The sequence below is a fragment of the Dicentrarchus labrax genome, unplaced genomic scaffold, assembly GCF_905237075.1.
Source record: "Dicentrarchus labrax unplaced genomic scaffold, dlabrax2021, whole genome shotgun sequence".
In the NCBI taxonomy this organism is placed as follows: Eukaryota; Metazoa; Chordata; class Actinopteri; family Moronidae; genus Dicentrarchus; species Dicentrarchus labrax.
Genome location: NW_026136718.1, coordinates 10,000,819 through 10,022,449, shown reverse-complemented (window position 1 = coordinate 10,022,449; position 21,631 = coordinate 10,000,819). Strand labels below are relative to the sequence as shown.

The following is a 21,631-nucleotide window of genomic DNA, read 5'->3' as shown; positions in this document are numbered from 1 at the left end:
CCACACAGACACACACACACACAGGTTGTTTAAAGGATCACAAGGCTGCCTGTCTCACTTTGGGAGAGCAGGGCAGGTTCAGTGTTCAGATCAAAGGGGCCTGAGAGAGGTGCTGTTTGGAGACAGGTAGACAAACCACCAACTGAAACACTACTGTGACACACACACACACACACACACACACACACACACACACACACACACACACACACACACACACACACACACACACACACACACACACACACACACACACACACACACACACACACACACACACACACACAGTATCTTTAGTGCACCTTCATTTCTCTAGGCCTAACATGACCATCTGTTGCAGGTCTTTGCTTAAATTTACTGTGGCAGTAGACTCTCTCACACTGTGAACGCGTGTAATATTAAAGTTTTAAGACTTCACAGTGTTTAAACATGCCTGCTGTTTACGTGTTTTTACAAATCATCTAACAAATAATGTCAGGCTAAACAGTCAGTGTCAGAAATTATTGAATTTGTAGCGTCTGTGGCAGGAAGAATGACGTCCAGCACCTGAGCAATGCAATGAAATGCAAAACATTCAAGACCAGTAATATATTACATAACAAACAACACGACTGAGAGTATGCCAACATTAGAGGAGCCATTCAAAATCAGCAACCCAGGCAAAAGTCACCACCAAGAAAGAAAAACGACTCCAATTATAGAGACATGAGAAAACAAGAGAAGAGAGAAAGCCCATCACAACCAGACACTAAAAATATTGCACAACAATGGAAAAAGATCAGCTTTACGTGTCATGAAGACTAAACAATTTGACTTAATTTTGTACCATTTTGAACGATGCTGGGTTAACCACTGGTTCAACTTTGTCCAAAAACTACAAAATTTAGCTGTGAGCACATTTCACTACATAAAGTCCTGCTGGTCATTATTGTTCTGGCGCCTGACACGAAAATTTCCCTAAATGTTATATTCATTGAGCAGTGGGAAATTTCTATCAACTGCAAAAAATTCCATTACCACCCGTAAAAAGACGGATGCTAATTAGTCTTAAGTGACAGCATTTGAGCAAATAAAACATTAACAGAGTGTAATGATGAAGACAAAGCAAGGGCAACACAGACCCACTTCGGTTTTTTTTTTCGTGGTTGACACTGGAACATTTAGTTTAATGTAAAACAAACTAAAATATTTCACTCCCTAAGTGCTCGTGTATTAACTGTGAAAAATGTGAAAACAATTGTCATGAGTAAACAATTGTCATATTCCCAGAGGAGGGTCATTGTTGTAGTCGAGCGAAGCTTAGAGGAGATGAATATACAGCACAACAAATAAACTGGAACCAACATCCAAGGCTTTGCCTTTTGTGGTTTTTTTTTTTTTTTATGGGCAAAAGATACAGTATCTGAGCATTAGCAGACCATTAGTCAACTCCTACGCCCTCTTCTTTATGTTAAGTGAATTTGTTTTAATGTTTAATGTTTGAATTACTACAGACATATTTTTATGCACATTTTGCATTACAGTAATTATCATTACACCTTAAAGAGTATGTGGGGCACCCTGGTAGCTCACCTGGTAGAGCTGGCACCCCAGGTACCAAGGCTGAGAGCTTGTACCCATCATCCCCTCTTTCTCCCTCTTTTCTGACAATTTTGACTTGTCCTAACTAAGAAAAGCACCCCACCCCACCACCCCACCATCCCCCCAAAAAACTAGGGTACGTAACATTGGAGAAACTAGTAAGAAGCAGAGTTTGGAAGTATCCAACAGAAAAAAATTCTGAAGCCAATTCTGAAGCCTATCCGCCCAAAACGCATTTTCATGCCCAATAAGTGCACGCAGGTAGGCTGAGAACAGGGATGCGACAGCCATAGATTTTTTTCCCCCAGAGCATTTAATTTATTGTTTTCTGTTGTGATGTAAAGAGAATTTCAACAAATATAACAAAAGATTATTTTGAAATACAGCAGACCAAAATATATTTTTTGACATGGCAGTTAAAGGTCTTTGCAATAACGAAACTTTGTTACTTTTTTATAGAAGTAACTTTTATATTAAAAATATGAGAAACCAGTTATTTTATTTACTGTGTGCTTTTTGCCAGTAAGTAAAAGGGAAGAAAACTGCCTGGTTATACTGTCGCTGAGAAGCAGAGGTAGGCTAGTTAGCATTACAGCTAATGGTTTACTGTGAAACAATTACTGCTGCTATACAAGTGATTACTAAAATCATCACACACCTCACTTATCTTTGTCTCTTTTGTGGAAAGGAGCTCTTTCCTAAAACTGAGCTACATATTTTTAATAAGCTCAATTTAAAAGGGGCTTTTCAGTTTTACAGTGTTGTAAAATTATTCAAAAAGTTAACGGTTTATATGATATACCTGGGTAACTCTCACACTGGTATGCAATGAGGTTGAATTCTGAGCTAAATTCTGTTTCCACTGTATTTCTGACCTGTTTTTTTCTCTTTACATTAAGCTTAATGCTAAATTGCCTATAATCTCTCAGCTGCTGCGCAAGTGGATTTAAAAAATCTTTCCTCCCTAGTTATCTGTGTAAACAATACTGTGGGAAGGGAAGCCTATTCATTGTCGTCTAAAAAAAAAAAAAAAGAGTAGTTATAGAATAACTGAAACAAAATGAAAGAGCAATTGTAACTAAACAAATAAGTTGTAATCTAAGATCAGGTGCTTGAGGCAATACCTCTAAGGCACAGGACAACCCCCATCACCACACATACATCAACTACAGTATACTGCAGATCTCTCTCTTTCTTTTCCTGTGCTCTGTGTGCTAAATAATGTTTCCCCGATGGTCTACAAATTCATGTCATTGTGATAATCACAAGCCATGCTCCTCAACTCAACCCAGGCTTTCATTGGCTGTTTGCTTGCTTATCTGCTTTTTTCTTGTTCTTTCGAAGACATGTTTATATAAAAACATTGAAAGTGGGTTAACTGGAAAGGCATCAAGGAGATTTTTTGAGCACAATTGCCTTTGCTTTAAACATAGAGAGGGAAAACAAAACTTTTGATATTCAGAGAGAGAATATAGCAGGGTGGAATGGCATTAATCATTTACAAAGTTTGATTGTTTTCCAGAGGAGAAGAAACATACACCAAGGCCCAGGATAGTTTGTTTTTGTTATATTTAAAAAGATAGCGCAGCTTATTTGGCCAAATTGGAAAGCCGTGGCTCCCATGCGATTAGTGCAGCAGCGGTTTCATATTTCACAGCAGCCTCCTTCCCTCCTCCCGTTTCTGCCGTTCACTCATTCCCCTCCACTCACCGGCTCCGTGCTTCGCCGATCTCTCAGTACTTGCCCAGTGGCAATATACAACTGCTCATTCTTGCACAATGAGAGAGGGAGAGAGAACAAAACAGGGTTCACACATGAAAGGGGACAATGATCCTTCTTCTTGGCTGCCATGATAAAACAAAAACCACTCTTTTAGGGAATAATTCTGCTTCATCAATTAAATATCAAACTAGTGGCTTCTCCAGAAAAGAGATGAAGCTATCACCTCTGTTCTCCGGGGCTTCTTTTCCAATAAAGCTCTGAGGTTCAGATGAAAAGATTTTATTCGGCTGGTGTTAAAAAAAAAGAAAAAAAAACTCACACAAAGAAAAAGTAAATCACAAGGAATCTTAATTGACCTGGTTACCTTCATATATATATATATTGATTACTTCGTATTAGTCTTGTTATATTTTAAATTCATCTGTATAATTAGATGTGTATCCTTCTGAGACCAATGCCGCAGAAAAGACCCAGAGTTGCTTGTTTAATTGGTCCAAAAAAAGGAGTCTTCAAGGACAAAGGCTGAAACTCTTTTGATCCCATTACGGTGTGGAGTCTAAACAACTCAAAAATAGAGATATTAGTGAACAAAACATTATCCCACTGAAAACCATTACATTCTGCTTATATCGGCCAGGCTTATGGGAGCAAAAACTGTTTAAGAGCAAGTGTTTTATGTAGGAGCTGGAAACACACAGGGAGAGATTGTGTCAGAGTTAACACAAACACAGGCCAACTTTGAACGACCTGGGCTCGTTAAGCCATTTCAGTTTTTGATAAGCAGGAGACATGACGAGTTGTGAAAGGACCCTTCAAGTTTAAACATGTCCAGCTCGGGCTTATCACACATAAAACCTGTTAGCGCCACTTCTTGTCTCCAAACAGAGTGTCAGTCCACGGCTCTCTGTGTCTCTCTGTTCCTACCTAGTGTATCTTAACCTCCCTCTTGCTATCCGCTTTCAGTCGGCTCTGTCGTTCTCTCGTTTATCTCGTTCATTTCAACCTCTAGACTTTGTCAATCTCTCCCCGTTTCTGCCTGTCTGCCCTTTTTCTTTCTGTCTGTTTTTATGCCATCTTTGTCTACTCCCATTGCCTTTGCGTCAATTTCAATTTAGTTCTCATTATCCCTCCCTCCATGTCTCCACTTCTTTCTATTATACATTTTGCCCTTAATGTCTCTTGCTCTACTTTTAACTACTTGGTCCAGCTCTTATCTTCTTTTCTGCAGTCTCCTTCCTGATGCAACACAGTACTACAGTAACCTACCTGTCCCTCTCTCCCTCTTTCTACCTCTACTCTCAGCTGTCTTGCCTCTGATAAGGGGGAATATGAGATCTATACCTACCACACTCAGGTTGACTGGCGTGAAGGGCTTTGGCACAGGCAGATCATAGAGAGAATTCAGCATGTCATTCAAGTCATTTTCCTGAGGGAGAGAAACAAACAACAAAAGAAGAAGACATAAAAAAACATAGGACACATGAATTTTATTTACTAGTTTTGTTGATGTCACGAGTTATGTGTCAATCTTAACAACAGTGCTGGGACAGGCGCTGCTGCAGACCAGAGGGCAATCCTGCAGCGAGGCCTGAAGGGCTCCAAAACATCCGACTGACATATGTTTAACGAGCATTGGTGAGGTTAAAAGACGGCTGAGTGTAGGGCTGCAGACGCTTATTATCCTGCAGTGCTGATTTACGGCCGAGAGCGGGCTGTCAGTAATTAAGCAGGGGTCCCCGCTCCAAAGACAGGGGCTTTAAGAAGCCGTCGGAGAGCTAGCTCGACCACAGAACAGGCCCCGAGATTACTCTTCCAGCATTTATGAGCTCCAGGACAAGACTGCTATTTACACTCTCGGGCCTCTCGCTGGAGAACTGATGGGGACAGTTTGCAACTTGTTCTTATGTGAACTTATTTATGTGAACTGATGTGAACACAGAGGTTGGGTATTGTTTGTTTTTCATTCTTTTTATGCTCGTCCTCTCAAGGAACTTTGTTTTGGTTTTGGCCACGAGCCGTTGCTTGTTTGAGGAAATGTGCACGTGTGTGCGTGTATGCATGGGCAAGCCAGAGAGAAATAGAAACTCGAGAGGAATGGGCGGCAGTATACAGTAAGAGAAGGGGAAGGGTGGGAGGGAGGGGTGTTAGGGTGTGTGCAATCGAACAGCCTCCTGTCATGAGAGGCTCAATGCTCACACGCATGGTCAGCAACACGGCCTGGGGAAACAGTTCATTTACCCCTCGCCTTAAACCCTCATCGCTCTTCTGTCTTCCCTCGTCTGTCAACATCTCCCTCTCGCCTGGAACGGACAGCGGGGTAAATAGAAACCAAATCATGCACACTAACACTTCAGTCACCCAGGATTTCCAGCAATCTTTCTGTCTCTCTCTTCCTCACACTCAAAACTGTCCTATCTTACTTGTCTGCCTCTCCCTATATAAGACGATCCTGCTGAATTCCTTTCAATCACAGAAGTGTGTGTGTGTGTGTGTGTGTGTGTGTGTGTGTGTGTGTGTGTGTGTGTGTGTGTGTGTGTGTGTGTGTGTTTTGACTGTTTATGTGACGCATTTGTAATTGTCTACTTTAAGCAAGGCTCTCTGTCCTGATCATTGCTCTCTAAGGGTCGTGGAAGGAGTAGTGACTACATGACAACTGAAAGCGGTCCCAAAGCTCTGCATCTCTCCCTTGCTGTGCCTTCCTCCCTCCTTCTTCCTCTCTCTTCAGTCAAAACATGGGAACATCACCTACACCCTCTGTGCTAGACGCTGCACATCTCCACAGTTTTGTTGCATATTTTACATTTCCCTCCCTTTGCTAGTACAATGCAGTGAATAGTCAGGGGAAAAGACTTTTGTGAAGTGTGAACATTTGTGTGTATGTTTGGATGTGTGTGTGTGTGTGTGTGTGTGTGTGTGTGTGTGTGTGTGTGTGTGTGTGTGTGTGTGTGTGTGTGTGTGTGTGTGTGGTTTTTTTTTTTTTTTTCTTAACGATTTGTTTTCCAGTAAATCATCAGGAATAACTTCTAGTGTCAGATCAGCGTTTGGTCTGTGAAATGTCAACATTGTTGCTGCTAACAACAGGAGCCAAGTCGAACCCAAGACGGCGAACAAAACTTGCACACAAAAGACAACATGCAGCATGCACAAGAACAGAATGGAGGAAAATATCTTACCACAGTTACAGTTTCAAAAACAATAAACTGTGTGCTTGTTTCTCAGTCAAATCAAACCACCATGTCTTATTTTTCATGCAAAGTACTTACGTGCAAGGCACCTTGTATCGTATACGTAAAAATCTGAAATAGCTGATACATCAGAAAGAGGTGATTACCTGTTGTTTCGTTAGGTAGTCTGCCAGAGTATTCAGCAACTTGTAGTAGATTTCAAACCATGGTAGATAACTGAAAGGGTAAGAGAGACAGTGTATTAATAGACATGTTTTAATTCATTTTATCATATTCTACAATAAACAAACAGGGTGTGCTGAATCAAAGCAGATCAGTATTTATCATCACAGGGTCTGCATTATTGCGGTATTTAAAAGAATGACAAATGTCGAGAAATACAGTCTCCTATAAAGTTTTTTATGTGATGTGACTCTGTCTTTGCCTGTCACAATGTCTATAAATAATTTCACAATCTGCTGGACCGTATAAATTTAAACAGTGCTGAGTTTCTTATGAATAGCATTGCAGTATTATTGTGTGTGTGTTTGTGTACACAGGCTACTGCCAGTGACCTATTGCTTAAAGATCATATGCATACAGGACATTGATAACGGGTTGTGTTCCCAGTTACAGCTACTCCAGAGCGCAGAGTCATTGTTGTACTGAAAAAGAAAGTAAATGCTATCTAGTCCCTATTATGACATTCTTCGTACCCAGGGCCCTCCGCATGCTAAGAATTCCTGTCATGTCTGCTCTTTAAGCCAATATGAGGGGAAGGTAGAAGAAGAAAAAAACAATGGATTTTAGATTCTTTAACAAAGAACCACCATAGCTTTCATGTGATGCGGAGGGATGCTATGGTTTACAAGCATGCTGCTCACAGATGCACAGGCTTAACAAAAATGCAGCCCAAGATGCCTCCTGGCTCCCCCCTTTTCCACCTCCTCCTTCTTCTGCCCCTCTCTGTGCTTCTTTTTATGCCCTTCACATGTATAAAAAAAAAAAAAAAAAAATCTTTGCCTTATGCAATTACTGTAAAATAAATAAATTCATTAACAAGCTCACAATAATTTATACTGCAGTGTTTGTGTTAAAGCTAATCACTAAGTACACCCACCATAAGCTAAAAGCATCTGCAGCATGGCTTTCTTTACAAAGTTGACATTTTCTTGGCCAAGTCGACTTGCTTTCTAAGTGGAAGATGGCCAACATTTTCTTTTGGCATAAAAGCTGTGAGGACTCAGTTCATTTAATGTTATGCAATCAAATAATAAAAACATGGTGTCCTATCAAGGTATTGAATTTTTATTTAGTTTGCGGTTTTAACATGCAGTTTTGAACACTGCATGAATAATGATTCTAGATAAGGACTTCTTAGCATTGCAATGAAATAAACAGAACCTCCCATTAATGCTTCATTAACTTGCCTGGACGCAGGGGTTGAAAAATAAATTAGTGGCCAAATGAGCCAATGAATCAAAAGTGGGTTCTTATTTGCTCACCAAATTCATGTATTTAACAGGGTTAAATATAAATCATTAAGATAATAGTCTAATTCAAATAAAAAATCTGACAAAGAGCTTGCAGATTTTTAGTTACATAATAATAAATGAATGAATAAATAAGTGAAGCTTTCATAGTGTGTGAGTTTATAAGGCAGTGAAGTCCTGCTCAGGCAGTTGGCTGGAGACTGAGGAGCTTCCAGGGCATGGGTCACTGGCTGCTCTGTAGACTGGAATTAACAGACAACAAGAAAACAATAAAGTGAACCTAATGCAAATTTTCATATCGCTAAATCCGCAAGGGGCCAATGACAGGCCGCCTTCCCGGAGAAGTGCAGCCAAGCGCACCAATCAGAGAGGTTGAGTGACCATTAGTCTGAAACAATCAGCTTCTTAACATGCCAATATTTTGACGTCTGTGTGAAGATTTACCGCAATCAGGTCACACTCGCAGGAGAAGCTAAATCAAACACGCATATGTTAATTCACATGCTGACCGGATATCAACCTGAAGACCTATTTCTGCCAAGTCAAACAGCATACAACCCAAATATCTGCATATGGGGTCAGTTTACATTAGAGCATTATACAAAAAGTTCAGTCTGATATAATGACTAAGGGGGAGAACAAAGCCTTTGTATTATCTGCCTCTTGTATGCCTCCTGTTTAAAAAGCCAGGCTTCTGGACATTAATCCTTCATTTTTCACAGTTGAAGGGGATGTAAATAGGAGTCTCGCTGTCAGAGCAGCCGTCAGGCCTCACAGATCTCACAGTCATTACACTCCTACACCAAGGTGCTGTAAATCCTTTGTTTAAGAGGAAAACGCATGATCACTGGCAAAGGCAGCCAACCACAAATTATCAATATTCTTCTAACATCCTCCAACAATAGGTAATGGGTTTTTATGCTTTATTCTAATGCAATAGAATGAATATAACTTAAAGATACATTGTTTTGTTCTACTTATCGCCCTCCCCTCCGCCACTCTGCTCTCTCTGTTGATGTAAAGTTAAAGTTTGGAAAGCTTAGAGAGATACTCCTACTCGTCACAGTTCATTGCTCAGATCTGTTTGTGCTTCGCAAATCCTCCGATAGAGAGAGAGGCATCCATCACCAGAGTGCTCAGTGCGTGGGGGCCCCCGCAATCTCTCCTGCCATTTTAAACACATGTCTTCTCAAAGTGCCATGTACTCAAAGAATGAACCAGTTAATCTGCGGCCCACTCACAGCCCGTCGTGCTCTCCATCCCAGGCTCAGACCACCTCACAGAACGGAAATATGTAACAGAAGACAGGGCCATGGAAGTGCCTCTGGAACTTACAATTATGCTATTATGGATAGGATCACAGACGAAAACAAATGTGGCTGAAATATCAAGAAAAAAATCTAGAGTGAAATAAAACAAACCATTTACAAAATCTGCAAATATCTTGGACTCCTACATTTTATCTATGCACCTCAGGGGTGAAGGTGTGTGGAGCACTTATATCAGCCCTTTTTTGCTGCCATAAACTACCTGTTGGGTGCAAAGCATGACACTTATTCCTGTTTCGTAGATGAGTCTTAAATCTCCTTTAATGCACAGGCACCTGTAATCGTAAGTCATCTTACACTTTGTAGACGGCTCAGTGGAAGATTTCATTACACCTTTACTTTCTCGGGTTAGGGGTTAAGTACAGGGAAGGAAGTGTCCTCCGGCGACCCACTAAGTGACCACTAACTGGAGCAATGCAGTCCCTAAAATGTATCCCTAAGCCGCAGCCATTAAATGAAACTGAGGAAATCCACGTTTTTCATCTCCAAATTACTCACGTGTTCAACTGAAAATCCTTTAAATGTGAGAGACAAAGAACGTGAGAAGACGGGGAATAACAGTATAAAATAGATCAGGTTATATTTTCTTTTTTTGTGTTGTTTTTTCTCTCTCTCTCTCTCTTGAGGTTATGCCTGAATGGAGCATTGCCCTTTCGGCCACGGCTTTAGCAATGAGACTACAAAGGGCTGTCCACATAAAACTGTCCTGCTCATTATGGCACTTCCTCCTGTAAGCAGAGGTGACAATTTTACGGTCCCAGCACTTCAACAATCACAGAGACGCAAACTGTTTTAATTACTTTTATTTTATATCCATTGGAAATTGGAGATTAAACAAAAATAAACTAGTGCTGCTCCTGCTTTAGATTTTAACAAGACACATTTGAACTAATAATTATTTAAAATAAAACTACCATTATCTTTATTTTTCCGGTTTTCTTTGGTTATCTTTTTTTTTATTAACATAAGCAATCTGCTGTCATGTCCTTAATACTGTCTTGCATAACTAATATAGTACAATGAAAAACAGTTTAAAGAATAATAAACAAAGAAAATAAACACTTGACCACGGACCTTGTACGCAGGAACTAAATTAGGACATTTCCTCGACGAAATATCAAAAATGTTTTCATGTTTTAGAATGTTTTTACTTATCCGATCTTGAGAAGACGAAAAAGATTAAAAAAAATAAATAAAGAACATCATAACTGGGGAGCACACAAACAATTTCAAATTAACAAAAAAAAACTTTCTATACATTATTTTATTATAAATGAAGCAAGCCATGCAAACTACTCAGAATGCATAATGAATTTTATACATCATATGTCAAATGAATTAGCATGTCTAACTCAGCGAGAGGGACAGGGGAACCTCTGCTAATTGGCAGTGAAGCTTCATGCATAATTATGGGCCAAGCGTCTTTGCTGTCGCACTGTGGCAGTAGCCGAATAACGAGGAGAAAAGAGAGAGAAAGAGAGAGGGAGGGAGAGAGGGAGAAAGAGAGCGAGAGAGGGAGAGTGAGAGTGAGAGAGGGAGAGAGAAAGAGAGAGACAGAGAGAAAAGAAAAACAAAGGCCATGGAAGCTGGCCGGGAAGGGTGGGTGGTGTGGGGAGGAGGGACACTGTTCTTCACAGCAGCTCATCAGGGCAGCGACAAACCCACGACTGTCCATCAACAGACACACACACACACACACACACACACACACACACACACACGTACACGTACAGAGGCGAGGGTAGCACTTACAGGAGTTCTGCTTCACACTAACAGAGAAAAAGAAAAGGCTTTGTGCTCCTTTACCAGTTTGTTGTTTGTTAAACTGCTTAATACATTAATTAAAAATGGATTTATTTAGTACATTTTCCTCAGTTTATTCTAAAGTGCATAAGCTTGTCCACTGAGATTAGCACTGGAGTGCTCCGTCTTTGTAATGGTAAGGTAATTACATCTGTAAAAACATTGTGTCAACATGCAATTACATGGGAATTAAATGATAATAGCCTTTGTTGGAAAGTAATTATGCGTTGAAAATGCAATTTTCTTGAGTTTGGTGTCCTCATTTATGTACGCGGTGATAGGATAAATCCACCTATGAAATATCAAAAACTGCTAAACTTTTGGATAATTATAGGCACATCACTAACATATTTGTGTGGGCAGATGAGAATATAAATTTGTTATTCTGGCATAGTGCAGTTCAGTGTGAAGTGTGAGAATGAATGGAAATGCTGTCTCAAAAATATGTGTTCACTTCTAAGATCTGGTAAATTAATTTTTTTCATCACACTTGAGAAATAAATTCAGATATAAAAAAAAAAAAACAGTTCTGAGACTGATCCATAGATAATTTGAAAAAGGGCAGAACAGACCAAATCTTGCCTATTTGAACGAGTAAATAAAGACACTGGTGTTTGAACAAGTCTTGTGAAAGGCTGACTTTTATATGTTTGAATTTGTGAAGTGCAGCATAACTTTTAGCACATGTCTCTTTTTTGACATTTGTTTAATTTATGAAGGTTGGATATGTTTATTCTTTTAGAAAATTATAAAGTGTATGATACCCAGTGTTAAAGACTGCACTAAGATTCAGTTCATTAGAACAACATGATTTTGAATGAAGAATACAAAAGAAGTATACGTACCTCAGAGTATTCATTTAACAAAAAAGCCTAATAACATTTAGTAAGCTGTGTGTGTGTGTGTGTGTGTGTGTGTGTGTGTGTGTGTGTGTGTGTGTGTGTGTGTGTGTGTGTGTGTGTGTGTGTTACCTGAGCAGACATATGCAGACCCGGCAGCCTTGAGTGAGTCGACAGAACCCAAACCTCTGTTTGCTGTCAATGTCCGTCAGCACAAAGGTGAAATTCTGCCCCACCTGACTCTGTGAAACCCTGGGGTCGGACACAAGGGACACACACTCACAAATGGCCGAAAACCACATAACAACTTAACAATCAACTGAATACAACAGGGTGCGGTAAATCTATACATTCTTGGAAATAGAATAAAAATACAGTGTAACAAAACACTATTTGGTCTAGCTGGACCAGAAACAAGCCAATTTTCAGACAAAATCTCACCATGAGCTAAATCTGCAGTCAAGGTCCAAATCTGATCTCATATATTTCCACTATGGCGGCTTGAAAAACTGTAAAAGGCTTTTCTAACCCCAAGGTAAATTTCAGAAACATCCCTTCACCACTAGATGGCAGCAGCTCAGCTTCAGTAAAACACTGTACAACCCCCCCCTTCATCTTCACTCTCTCTCTATGTCTTTACAATGGGAATTTTAATATGTCATTTTCCATGCTGAAAATAAGAAACCAGTACTTTTCAGAGAGCTGCTGCTCTGATCGGACCTATATATTATGTAGAATAATATACAACACTTTCTTAGTCTCTGTACTCTTTCACACACATGCACTCATAAACATGTGCACTGTGCACGACACATCAAGTGGGCACGTCACGGATGACCTCATCAGCATCATCCTTAATGGAAGTTGTTGTTTTCATTATCATCATCATTATCGTGTGTCCTCACCATCACAGCATTTACATTTTTGGGAATATTTTGCAGCAGTGTTCTTTGCAGGTACAGTCAGTACAGATTGCATGCAGGAAGATGTCAGATTTATTGGGGTTTTAGACCGGTGCGGCTACTTGCAATCACACCCACAAATACACTCATCATTACACTCTGACAGTTAGCAAGTCATCATGTGACTTTACCTAGGAATGATGGTAATTTCACCGACTGTGTAATGCACGAAATGCACATCATCTCATTTCCTTTTTTTAAATGCATGTGTCTCTGTAGGTGAAAGTGTACATATTTATTTGTGTGTATGTGTGTGTGCGTGCGTGTGTGCATGCATGTGTTATGTGAGGAGGTGAAAGTGAGCTGCAATGCTAAAAAACAGGGAAGCAGAGAGGGAGAGGAATCGTACCTTTCCACGTCAAAGGGAAAGCAGAACTTTGGTATCGTCTGAAGGACCTCCTGAGAAACCAGAACAGAGAGAGAGACACACACCCTTTTAGAGAAACACACATCACAGGGAAAACAAATACGAACTGTGTATTTCAATATAAAAATCTCTTGGGCTTCCACTAAGTGGGTGCTATCAACTGGCTGAACAAAATGAGGATTAATGTTAAATGCTGCTGATAGCAATCTGACAGAGTCTTCACATCCCAAACACTGCAGCCTAAATGCACTTAATCCAAATGAATGGGCAATATAAACCACTTCATTTGGCAGAACAGAGTGGAAAGGTTCCCTTTTTTTCCAAGGATGGGGAGGGATCCTCGATCCACAGCTTGAATAATTAGCAGTTAATAAGTTCATCGATTATTGGGTGCCAAAGGGAGATGAAAAGATGAAGGTAGAGAGTGAAAGAAAAGGAGAAAGAGAGAGAAGGAGAGAGGGGACACACAACACCAAGGCTATGGTGGCAGATTGTAGTGACAATGGGCTAAGCAGCTCTGAGGGGTTAAGAGGTAGGAGGGGGGTACAAGCCTTCAGGGCTTTACCTCCCAACACCTCCCTTGTGGGTTGGGGGAGTGTGGGGAGGGTGAGGGTCTGCATGCTCTTGAAGCGAGGTGGGAGGGGAAGGGAGGTGGGGGGCACCTTTCCACCAGCAGCATATGGATTTAGACAGGGAGCAGGAACAGAGCGGAGCACCATATGGGTGAGCCACTCCAGACCAGCCACACAGCCACTGAGTACCAGGTCCCCGCTCTGTCTGTCTCTCTGTCTCCTCGTCTCTCTGGCTGCTAACCTGGTCCAAAGTAGGCGCCAGGCACCGGGTCCTTTTTGCCGTCTGTCTTTCAGCTACCTCGCTCTCAGTTTTGGTCAGGCTCTGCCAACCTCACAGACTAATCCTGGGGACTGGGTGGCTGTCTGCTCTGCTCTGGCCTCTCTCTCACTGTCTCTCCCTTTCTCTTGGTTTGCCTGCCAAGCTTGGCCACTGATCCCAAGGTCTGTCTCTTCTTTCTGATTGGAGATGTCCGAGCTGAGAGTGATGCTGTCGCTCTTCTCTCTCTCTCTCTGCCTCCCCCCACCTACCCCGAGACTGATCCCGACGACAGGTTGGGTGTCTTCTGCTGCTGCTGCCTACTGTTGCTAAGACCTCGCAGCGGGGAGCCGTCACTGATGCCCCCGCCCCTCCTTATCAAAACTTAAAGCTGCCACCCCTGCACAACACAACCATCGCCACAGACAAGCAAGCAACAGCAACAATGAGTTATGACAGAAGGGGGAATGAGGATGTGTGTGTGTGATGTGTATTTGTGCATTTGAGTGTATGATGTTTGTGAGTGCCTGCTTCAAGGACTTTGCATTCAATGTGAGAGGGTGGTTAAGCATGTACATTTGTATGTGTTTGTGTGTGTAAGTGTGTGTGGGTGGGTGGCCGAGTTTGACTCGGCTATATGTTTATGTGTGTGTGCATGTGCCCACATATGGAGCATACAGGAGGGGCGGGGAAGGCGAGGTGGGGTGGGTGGGAAGTGGTTGTTTTTACTTATCAGGATCTGTGATAAAATTGAGAACTCAACAAAGACAGAGGGCTCGGTGGCAGAGGAGGTCTCTGTCTCTACTATGTGTGTGTGTGTGTGTGTGTGTGTGTGTGTGTGTGTGTGTGTGTGTGTGTGCGTGTATATACGTGTGTGACAGTGTCTTGGCGTGTGCGGCTGTAAAACTGTCACACACATCAGAGCTGCCATCGCTGTATGCGTTTGGTACTATTATTAACCACTATGTGCGCACACCAATATGTTCCAGAGAGCCCTCCCTGGCGCACTGCATATGGCACACAAACCCAAACAGACACACACATGCGTGCACACACACACATACACATACAAGCACTCGCTTTCCCTGCAAATAAAAACATTTGACTTGCCAGATTTGAGAGTTGTCACAGCCCCGCCCACATCAGTTGTCTGTGTTTGAGTGACAGTGAAGGGGCTGTAGAGACTCTAATCTCATACAGGACCAGTGGGAAGTGATGTGTTTGTATGCGTGTATAATGTGACATAGAAAGAGCAGACATGTCCTATATTATATATAAATATATATACACATCCTAAGCACCATTTATACACATCAGTATGTTTACCTCAGGTATACGGATACAGCCAATAGACATTTTTAATGAGCTGCCTTTAGCCATTAAATTGCCTTAAATTGAGGAGTCGGCTGTTTCAGTTTCTGAAATCAGACAAGATCTACGGTCTACTTTATCTACCAATTTATAGCAACATTTTTAGAGATGCAAGTTATCAAATATATTTATAACAATATATTTTAGGGCTGCAACTTATTAAATATATTTATAGCAATATATTTTAGGGATGCAACTCATCTTGACGCCACTGTAAATGAGGAAACCACCTCAATGGTTAATCAGTTTGTTTTTGAGTTTACAAAATGTCAAAAAATAGTTTAAAAAGAAATACATCCTCAATTCCTCAGAATGCAATGTGATGTCTTAAAATGGTTTAGTATAAAACCTACATACATTTACAATTATATAAAGCAGTGAGAAGCAGTACATTTGGGATACGTTTGGCACACGTTTGGCACATTTGCTGAAAAGATGTCAAAAGTTGAGTAACTTTTTGTCAATAGACTAATTGGTTTCACCTCTAATGCTTACATCACTATGACATAAATTCTTTTCTGACGATGGGGTGGAGCCTGGTTAACAAATCACTAAATCTAATGTTGCTTGTATATAGAAAATCAATACAATAAAGAATCATTACCAGCAAATACTTTAGTTGAAACTTTTGGTTCACCTTTCTGCCTCCTCCCCAACACAATGGAGTCTAACAGAATATGGTTTGTGGTGTTCACAGAATGGGAAAAAAATTATTTTATTCGCATGTCTTTTTGGAATCAGTGTCTCCATTGCTCTGGATAATATACACACTGCAAAGAGATGTGAAAAAGACCAATATCTAAAAACATAAAAATACATGTATCCCAAAACCTGGGGAAAAAACACAAAAACTATCTCCATGGCTACACAGAACTACAAGTGAGAAAATATGTTTTTTGGTCATGAATCAACCCTTTATACTTAGCTCAACGTGTTCCCGTTCCAACAGACCTTTCATTTCTAACCAAACAGACTGCTTGTATGAGATATGCGACTCATAATCTTTCTTTTCTGTGTCTGTCAGTCATTCTCTGTTTCCTACATCATACCTGTATTACTGATAACTCTTCTTCGCATCTATAGCTCTCATTCCACCTCCCTCCCTCCATGAATGGGCCCTATACCATGGGGATCTCTAAACAGGAATGGCACAAAGGGGGGTGTTCTTCCAGTTTCTTAGTACAGTAAGCCCCCCACCACTACCACCACACACATACACACACACCCACAGACACACATACACGCACTCCCCCTGCTTGCGATTTTCCCAAGACAAAAGAAAAAGAGGCAGCTAATATATTTGCAGCTTTGCGAGAGGGGTGGGGTGGAGTGGGGAGGAATCTGCTGCTAGGCTGGGCTTGGCAGACAGTGGTGTATGTGTGTGCGCTGTTTATTGTGAGTGGAGACAGGGGTATCACTCAGTGAGACAGAATACTCTGGGTTCCCCCAGCGGACGATCCTGCTATCACCGCACCACAACACTACAACAGCACACAGCAGCACGGTGCAGCTTTGCTCCGTACCCCTGCTGAATAGCACGGTACAGCAGGGAAGAGCAACAAACTTTGCAGCACAGGGCGACAATCTTGCGTTTCTACTCTTAAAAAATAGGCCTAAACTTCACTTTTATTCCTGCTCTAGCCTGATTCTTTTAGAAATAATTGTGGTGGGTTAAGTTATATATGGTTGAGGCATACAGCAGGTACTGGTGGGATTTGACACGTAACAGATCGTACTCTGTGGGCTAGGCTTGACTGTCTCTAGCACATACATGCATGCACCTCCCTCTTGGCCACTCACCATCAGTAAAAAGGGGAAAACCAGCTTTTAAGATCACAGCAAGTGGACAGAATGATGTTAACCAGTTTTTTTTTTTTTTTAAAAACTCTTTTATAAACGGATTAAATGCTAAACTCAGCATCAGCCATGGTGTTTCATTTTGGGTGTGAACTTCATGAGCAATATTCATTTTCCCATATGCTTGCAAAATGATGCAAGGAGGGGGGGGGAGAGAGAATGAGGATGGAGGGAAAGAGCAAAATGCTGAAAATAAGAGACAAAAAACAATAGAGAATGAGAGAAAGAGATAGACAGAGAGACTGACCAGAGTGAAGGAAGGAGAGCTGGAAACGGTATTCGATGGACGGACACAACAGCAGAAGGAGGGAGGAAGAAAGAGAGGGAGGGAGGGAGGGAGGGAGAAGCAGCTCAGTTCATGCCCCTCTCCCCATGCAGCGAGGACTCATCCCTGGGGGGACTCAGACTTTAAGCCCCTGCCCTGCTTTATATTCCCCTGGCTACTGCAGCCAGATCAATCTAGCTAGCTACCCAGTGTAACTCAACCCAGTTCAGTGCAGCCTGGCCCCCAGAGCCCTCTACACAGGGTGTAGTTTTAGGAGGAATGGAGGCTGGTGGCAGGCAAATTTGTAAACATACCACTGGTATACCCATATTAGAAGCAGACTTTAAAAGGACTATATCAGTGTTTTTGCATGTGTTTGCCCATTACTACAATTCACATGTACTTTACATTACTGTCAGCTGGTTTCAAAGGATGTCATACTGTTTTAGATTGCTGAATGTGTTTTTTTTTCTGTATAATACATCACAGGGCACATAGTGCCAGCTTTTATTTTTTTTGTCAAAGTTAATTTATTATTTCCTGGTAATGCAATTGTAAGTGCAGACTGATTTGAAAAGCCTGCACTGCATTACCACACAAAAATAACATAACTCAAAATAATGCAGACAAGATGTTCACTGTGATGGATTACCTAACTCAAGTTAAGTTTTTGCAAGATGAGTTTTCATACCAGATGGAAATCAATTAAAGCTGGGAAGGTAGTAAAACAAATTCAAACACCAACAACAGCATGGTATGCTGTACATCTGCAGTGAACTGTGCCCAGCTCTGGAGCCATGTGTCACATGTAAATTGTTTTTTCAACACAGAAACAACACCTCTCCTGCCATGTAAATCGCTTTAACTCACTGTTTGTGTACTGACATCATTAATGACCTTCAGGCTCAAGTTTGGTGAACCATTGCTGGTCATGTTTTAAAAATGTACAATATTTAACTACTATCAAGAAGGTTTATGTTTACTACTGCAAACAAAGAAAAACCTGTTAAAATACATCACTTTGCCTCCATGTTGCAGTTGTAGCGATGTGGACTGGACGATTGACATAACATAAATATTTCACATTAATAAGGTCACGCCTCTCAGGACATTTTATTTTCACTCAGACTATATCCAACTGATGCCTGCTCTGTTGGAATCAAAAGTATGCTTTAAGATTTCAAGGTAAAAGTTGAGAGACCAGTTCCTCTTTGAACGTGTTTAATAACTGCAAGAAAACTGGTTTGTGCAAAGCTATTTTTTCCATATGTGTCAAACATGCAGTATAATGGAGTTTTAAGGCTACAGTGGTTTGCAGCAGGCAGGGACCCTGGTTATCCAGCCAGCACTTCAACAGTATAATGACATAGTCAGCAGGGCTACTAACACATCAGCGCTGGAAACCACAGTGTCTCCACTCACCCTTCCTTCACCTCTTCCTCCCGCACGCTCTTGTGCCCTCTTCATCACCTTCTCTCTACCTTCCCTTCTCTCTCTTTCCCTCCATCCCCCACTCTCCATCCTCTTTCACCTCCCTTCTAAACCCCCTGTCGTCATCTTGGATTCCCCCCTTCCTGCATACCCCACCTTTTCCTCGCCCTTACCAACACCCCTCGTCCCCCCTCTCGCCCCCCTTTTCCCAATTAGTCTGTCTGTGTGCAGCTACCCAGCCGATCTCTGCCCATCCTGCCGGTGCTGGTTCGCTCACCCAGCCCCTCTGGCGAACATGACAAAGAGAGATCCTCAGTATTCAAACAGACACACTGCTTTCAAATGCCGAATGGCAGGGTCGACCTGGGTGCAGCTTTAAGCGAAATATTCAAATTCTCAGCCTTTCTTTTTTAAGAATTTGCATGGATATGCATTCATTTACAATGTGTAAAGGCACAAGGACAGCTGAGCCTGGTTTTAGACAGAGGGGGAAAAAATAAATAATGCAGAATAAAAATGTATAATGGTATGAAACCTTGATTGGAGCAGACTGGAGGATTAAAACTCGGTTCAAAACTAATAAAAACATAGTCACAAACAAATGACTTGTACATTTTTGGCACCACTTAACTGATGAACTGATGGCTGTCATCAGTACTTTTACTAGAAAAGGGGAGTGAGTTAGTCTGTGATCTAATATACTGTAAACAACAAACTTCCTGAACAACTTCCTGTTTCTTCAGTGATCTTGAAACTGCACCAGATACCGAAAGGTTACTGGATATGATACTATAATGAGAAAGAAAGACAGGGACAGGGACTGAGAGAAACACAGAAGCAAAAAGATATTAAGACAGAGAGAGAAACAGGAAAGACAAAAAAGCAAGAGGGTAAGAGAGAAGAGATAAACTGGAGAAATTTAAATGTTTAATGCCTTAATAGAACTTTTGAAAACATTTAAAAACAAATATTAACATTGTGAATCCTAAAGAAAATGTAGCATTTGTTATGATATAATGAGCTGTTTTTCAAAACGAGGGGCTAAATCATATTTATCTTTTTTTTTTTTTTTCCACACCTCCCAGCACCATTTCACATTCAAAAATGTCTTGAAATCAATATGATTTAACCAATAAATATGGAAAAGGCACAAGAGATGAATCTACTGTCATGTTATAGACTGCAGCATATTAATCCAATGCTTTATAAGTATCAAACAAACAATCTATATGAGCAATTTATTCCAATAACGTTTACCAGCCCACTACATCTTCCTGTACAATACCATTATTTCCTAGGCCCAAGAAATATCGCAGGTATGATGGTTGTGGGAAAGCGCTGCATGAGTTATATTATAGTTATAAAACAGCTTGACCACAGAAAGGAATGTATACCAATATAAACCACACTTTGACAATGCAAATTTGTTTTCAGCATGCATGCCAGAAATGACAAAGCTACATGTTCATTTTCCTGTAATAACTACTTCTGCTGGAAATTCACAACGCAGGTGCTTCTACGGAGTTTCTACAGTTCACAAAGACACGATATTTAGAGAGTGGGAACCCGGATTGGACTTCTTTAGGTGACCAAGACCACTGGCCTTTCTGCCAAAAGGGCATAAATAAAGACAATTCCCTGTTGGGGATCAATGTGATGTGAATAAATTCATTTTCATCAATTAATATCAGAGTAATACCCTGTATAGATGATTAGGAGATTGTCAACTGGGCACATATGTTAAAAAAGAAAGTGAACATATCTATTTGTAGGGCCTCATGGTAAAATCTCTACCACTGTAGTATGTTTAACAACATGCAATAGCAACAGTAGTCAGAAGAGATATTTAAGCCTTGTCTTATTTATATGAGCCCATAGCTCATTTTTTGGAGGCCAGCTGAACAAATTTATAGGAGTGAACATAATCTGACACAGATGCAGGTAGACTGAAACTTAAAGATGCAGAGTAAGAGAGAGGGAACAAGACAAAGTAAAAGACAGAAAATGACAAAGACTGTGACATCTGCCATCTCTGGCAGAGAAGCCAGATTTAGAGATAGAGATAGAGACACTATATTGTAGGAATAAAACCTACAGAATAGTGAGGAGAGGAGCAGAAGAACAATGGGCAGAGGCACAGTCTCCTCTGGCCGCTGCAGACCTCAGACCCTGCAGAGATTTCTTTCATTAGGCTTTAATAGTATGCTGCCGGCTTGCCATTCTGACCTGCGCTCTGTGCCAGTAATAAGAACGGCCTTCAAAGCCGGACCAAAGCAACAGAGCTGCTTGAGGGGGGTGGAAATGGGGGGGGGAGAGATGGAGAGAGGTGGAGGGGAACATGAGCCGATGAGGTGCACTTTCAAATTGACACGGGGGCGTTACATTTTCACATTCTTGCTCACTCTGCCCAGGCTGATAGGAGAGGGAGATAGGGGAAGAGGGAGTTTTGCCTTTCTGGATTTTTTTTTAAATCCCCTCCACAAGTTTCTGTTCCCAGTGACCCCTCTGCTTCAGAGTGTCTGTGTTAGGGGAGGTTATTTTGGTTAACAATGGTCCCGTGTTACCAGAGCTCTACTCCAGGAGGTGTTGAAGGTGGCAGATTGATCTTCTGGCCTCTTGA

The 21,631-nt window shown here is 41.2% G+C and overlaps 1 protein-coding gene across 3 annotated transcripts in view; it reads right to left on the bottom strand.

Moving 5' to 3' along the window:
* The window catches only part of dennd1b (DENN/MADD domain containing 1B), a 105,068-nt gene that overhangs the window by 52,755 nt on the left and 30,682 nt on the right, over positions 1–21,631 (bottom strand). For 2 of the 3 annotated variants that reach the window (XM_051377386.1, XM_051377385.1), the window contains exons 4-8: positions 13,242–13,291; positions 12,063–12,182; positions 6,635–6,704; positions 4,649–4,729; positions 3,292–3,351 (exon numbers count right to left, since the gene is read on the bottom strand). In XM_051377386.1, coding sequence (XP_051233346.1) covers positions 3,292–3,351; positions 4,649–4,729; positions 6,635–6,704; positions 12,063–12,182; positions 13,242–13,291 — 381 coding nt within the window. The remainder of the gene's footprint in view (positions 1–3,291; positions 3,352–4,648; positions 4,730–6,634; positions 6,705–12,062; positions 12,183–13,241; positions 13,292–21,631) is intronic. The other variant, XM_051377387.1, reaches the window with a different exon arrangement.